Consider the following 4,613-nt stretch of genomic DNA (forward strand, 5'->3'; position numbering starts at 1 on the left):
CCTCGCATAATTAAGCTTTAATCCATTCTCCCTCACCCGTTGTACCTTGCACAGTTGATGTGGTATACTCTTTCCACTAGGTTTTTTCATTTGTTTTAGTGACCTACTGCTGCACTTGGCCCTAGACTGTCCTCGGGGAGTGAGGAAATTAGGAGAGGAGGCCTAATGGAAGGCCTCTGTCCTATCACCTAATCCATGAGGATAAACCAGGCCCAAGTATCCCTAAATCCAAAAGTTTTCACAGCAGAACACAAGAGGAATACTGTCTGGACATCACAGGTTCTGTGCGGCATGAGGGTTATTAAAACCGCACTCATGTGAACATGATGTGTAAATTGATTCTTGTAGCTCCATGCCACAGTGGCCGAATTCTTCACCCCAGTGAAGAGGTGATCATTTTTTCCTCTCATTTTAATAAATTCAGCCGTTTGGCCTTTGTTCCCTAAAACATATCACCAAAAGGTTAATTTGAATAAATTAACCTAACAACACAACCTATGCAAAATGTAACTTTTGTACCATTAGATTTTCATATACTTACATTTAAAAGTGTATTCCTCTCCTGCATTAACTTGCACTTCATCCCCAATTTTTATGAAAAAAATAGGATATGGTGGTCCACAAAGGATACACCCTTCAAATCTGGGGAAAAGGAGGACTCATTTGTTGCCGCATTTGGAGGTCTCTTCAAATTTAGACAGCCTTTGTCATGTCGCTGTGGCATAATGGCCTACAAATGCGGCCATCAAAGCATCCTATCCTGAATTTGGACACAGCCATAGACATGACAACACAAGCTTGACAATATGGAAGACACAGACATAAAACACATGGGGAGACACGGAACGCGAGGAGAGACACATGAGAAAAGATAAGGGAGATGAAAGCATGGGCATAACTAAAAATAAAACACTGAGGACAACACAGACTACATAGAGGACAAGAAAAAACTTATAAATCAGGAGTTACAGAAGAAATAAAAAGTAGACTAATAACTAACTAATAATGGCACCAAAAGAACTTAACATATTTCCAATATAATATAAGAAATAAAAAATACAAAATTAACTCAAAATGCTGGGTCACAGATCCAGCCCCTGGCAGCCTCTGCAGCTGCTGGTCCAGTCTCCGTTGCCTTAACACCCTGGCTTTGTGTTAAATGATTCTGCCTCTTCCCTTCTTTCAAGATCTGGTTCTTTAGAAAATCTTTGAGCTGTCTCATAATGCTGGAAGGTGCTGGTTCTTTTTCTTTAAACGGTGCAAAGATAGGCATTGCCATTTCTTACTTATGTTTCACTCTTGTAGTTCAAAATCTCTGCTTATATTTTTTTAAATGTGTCCTATCTAATTAAACCTTTATATTGTTTTGTTTATGGATTCATTTCCTGCTTTAAGTTTTTGTTATTTATTTAAACTTCATCTTTAACTTGTTATTATTATCATGATCGATTTCTCTTATTACTCAACTTTTTAAAAAATTTTTTTAAATAGGCAGGTTCAAGTTTAAGGTTCAAGGTAAAAACTGCTGCCGTGTCTCTTTCCTCACTCACGAGACCCAAATGAACAAAAGAGCGCCACACCCCAGCAGTAAATGTAAAGGCATAGTGAAACCTGTAAAAACAACCAGTGGTGAGAGGTAATGTCGAGGGGTTTTTTTGTTTTGTTTTGTTTTTTCATGAGAGAAGAAAAATATGCTCAAATTATACATTCTCACAATTTATTATCAAATGATTAGAATTTCAAATTAGTTTTACATGGGGCCACGGACCTCTGTCTTTCCACACAGCTGCTGCACCCAGGCAGTAAACACTTTTATTGCGTGTGGTAAAAACAGAATGTTAACATGACTGGTCAAAAGTTAAGGGAAAGCCACAGTTCCCTTTATTTAGCTTGAATCCACTATTCAGCTCACATTTCATCTTCTACACCTTTTGGACATCTCCCTATTTGGAGAGGTTACTTCTTATATTACCATAGGAACCATCCCAGGTTGGTGTCAGCTGACGTAGAGCAGGGGGAAAGAGAACATTCCCTAACACCAGAATTTATAGCCCTGTTTTTCTCTAGGAGAGTCAGTTTTAAAGTTTTGTACCTTCTGATGCCATCACCAGTCCAGAGAGACTATTCCCCTCACACATTACTCAGAAAAGAAGGCTTCTCTCTCTTTATGTCTGTCAGAATCGGAGTGTAACAATCTAAATCAAAAACTATTCTACAACACGTATCTGTGTGCAATAAAGGCTAAAACACATATGTGTGATACAAATTAAGACATAATTGTGTAGTATAAAATAATGGGGGTATATGAGCCTGAGAAATATGAGAATAAAAGCTTTTCAGCTGTTTGGGGGCTGAGCTGGTTTCATTTTGTGCACGTTACCTCCCGACAGTGGTGCCTCCAGAATTTTTTCACAGGGGTGGCAGTGACTACAAATGCAAAGTTAAATATAATATAATCAATTCTTTTTTATATTTAGTTTTATAAGCCAAATGTAGGCAATTAGTGTCTAAGTTTGCAAGACAAGAATAATGAGTACAATTAGTAGTTTATGTACCCCTTCACTAACTCTGTGCTATTCTATGCAGACATTTTATATGTCAAAATCTACTGAGTGCAAATTGTTTGAGAAATGAGAAAGAAAAGAAAAATACAGCCGGGATTTTAAGAAATTTATTCAATTATTTTTTCACGAAGTGAAAATTATATTGAGTCATTACAATTTTATTTCTCTGAGCCCTGAGATACATGGGTGAAAGCATTGTGAAGGTGAGAAGAACAATTGGGCTATGATGTTGTTGTTTCCATCGACTAAGAGGATAAGACCAAAGAAATCAGCAGTGTCACAAAGAGCAGCAGCATGAGGCTTGTTGTAGTGCTAGCAGTTGTACTACTGGGCTGTGATGTTGTTGTTACAGCAGTGCTGGGACTGTTGCAGAGGTCACCCTGACAGCAGCTGATTTCCGCTCCAATGATTGCTGAGATCTGTGCAATTTTTGTGTTTGAGCAAATCATCTTGGAGGTGCAGCCCTTTACTTTAGTAGTTTCCCCTTCTGCATTCATTGAGGAAACAAAAATGATTTTACTGTGCTGCAAGTTTGAACAAATGAGTCACTGAACATTGCTCTGAGCAGGAAAGAACAACCCCAAAGCCTGTTACCTGCTACTGAGATGCAGTGGTCCTCATTTCCGTTGCAGGTTAGAGTTTTGGTGCAATCGATTCCATCGCATTGGTAGCACTTTTTCCCATTTGGAGAGGGTATGGTGCCACCTGTTAAATACAGAAATATTTCTAATATTTGTCTCCCTGCTCATTTTAGATAAGTGCCAAAAATTAGATATACAAAGAGTGTATATTTATGTTATTGTTATTGTTATTGAGATACTTTTAAAAGTTTTTACTGTTTTTACTGTGACGATGAGTCGCTCAATAACAAATTTTCACAGATGGGGTCACTGCGCCCTCAGCCCCTCGAGTGTATACGTTGATTGAGGGCAAATATATTTTCCTTAAACTGACTCACTCAAGAACACAATTCACATAATGAGTAAAATCAGTAAAATCATTTTTTAACAGTTTTTGCGCATAAAACAAAATTTGAGTTTCAACAACATCAAGTAACATTTTAAAATACCAAGAATCATGGTGTAAATTACCAGGGGCATCTTGGGTGTTGCAAAGATCAGAGGTGCAACACTTGCTAGTAATTACAGCTTGGGCAACTCCAAGGTTGACTGAGGCCTCACTGCACTCTTCAGCCAGAGCGCACATTTTCATTTTAACATCAGTGAGATCTGTACCACCTGCAACCATTGAAGAGGAACATTGAAAACTGAACAAGTTCAAAACAGAATAAAATAAGAACTATAAAATATCATACCTGCATATGAAATTATTCTGAATGAACCACACTGAGTATTGGAAGGACATTCTTTTGTTGTCTCAGTGCAGTTTAGAGATAGTCCTGGTATGCATTCATAACACTGCAATGCACAGGCTGATTAAACAAGAAACATTCAAAGATAAAGAAAAGTTAAATCAACTTTTTTTGTCTAGAAAGCATGGACAAATTCTAATACATTCACTGAAATGAATTTTAAAAGTTTTTTTTCTATGTCCACAAATAAATGTACTATAGGAAGTAGTACATTTATTTGTAAGATGTAGACTGGTGTTTACGAGAGTGTAACAACGCATTGTAAAAGCATTAAGAATGAAAATGGAACAGAAAATTAATATGTACTTTCTTAGAAACAAAAAACTTGCCTGCAGGAAGCAGCACAGTACCAAGAATCAACACAAGGATTTGCATTGTGTGATGTTCAGAAACCAATGAGTTTTAGTTTAGTTTCTACTCAGGTTACAAGTAGTCGTGATGAGAAGGGGCGGGACTTCTCCTTCAAACCACTCCTTCCTTATGCTTTCACAAGTGATAAAACTTGACAACATGTAAGTTTCTCTTTTTCCTTTCTTTGCTTTATGCATTATGTATCCATTTATTTATTAGCACATTTTTAGAGTTTCCAAAGGGCTGAAGAAGAATAAATTTAAAGTTTAAAAATTACTTAACCTGCTTTTGGGGTGGTAACAGTGATCTTTTGCTCCATTTGTAAA

At 37.2% G+C, this 4,613-nt stretch overlaps 1 protein-coding gene across 1 annotated transcript; it reads right to left on the reverse strand.

The window, feature by feature from the left end:
• Positions 1-2,657: 2,657 nt before the first annotated feature.
• Positions 2,658-4,613, reverse strand: LOC109204135 (urokinase plasminogen activator surface receptor). Its single transcript, XM_025911315.1, has 5 exons — positions 4,570-4,613; positions 3,880-3,996; positions 3,656-3,802; positions 3,159-3,269; positions 2,658-3,051 (listed from the first exon to the last, which is right to left on the reverse strand). The coding sequence occupies exons 1-5, from the start codon at positions 4,604-4,606 to the stop codon at positions 2,810-2,812; spliced, it is 654 nt and encodes a 217-aa protein (XP_025767100.1). The 5' UTR covers positions 4,607-4,613; the 3' UTR covers positions 2,658-2,809.

This window comes from Oreochromis niloticus, linkage group LG11 (genome assembly GCF_001858045.2).
Source record: "Oreochromis niloticus isolate F11D_XX linkage group LG11, O_niloticus_UMD_NMBU, whole genome shotgun sequence".
NCBI lineage: Eukaryota > Metazoa > Chordata > Actinopteri > Cichliformes > Cichlidae > Oreochromis > Oreochromis niloticus.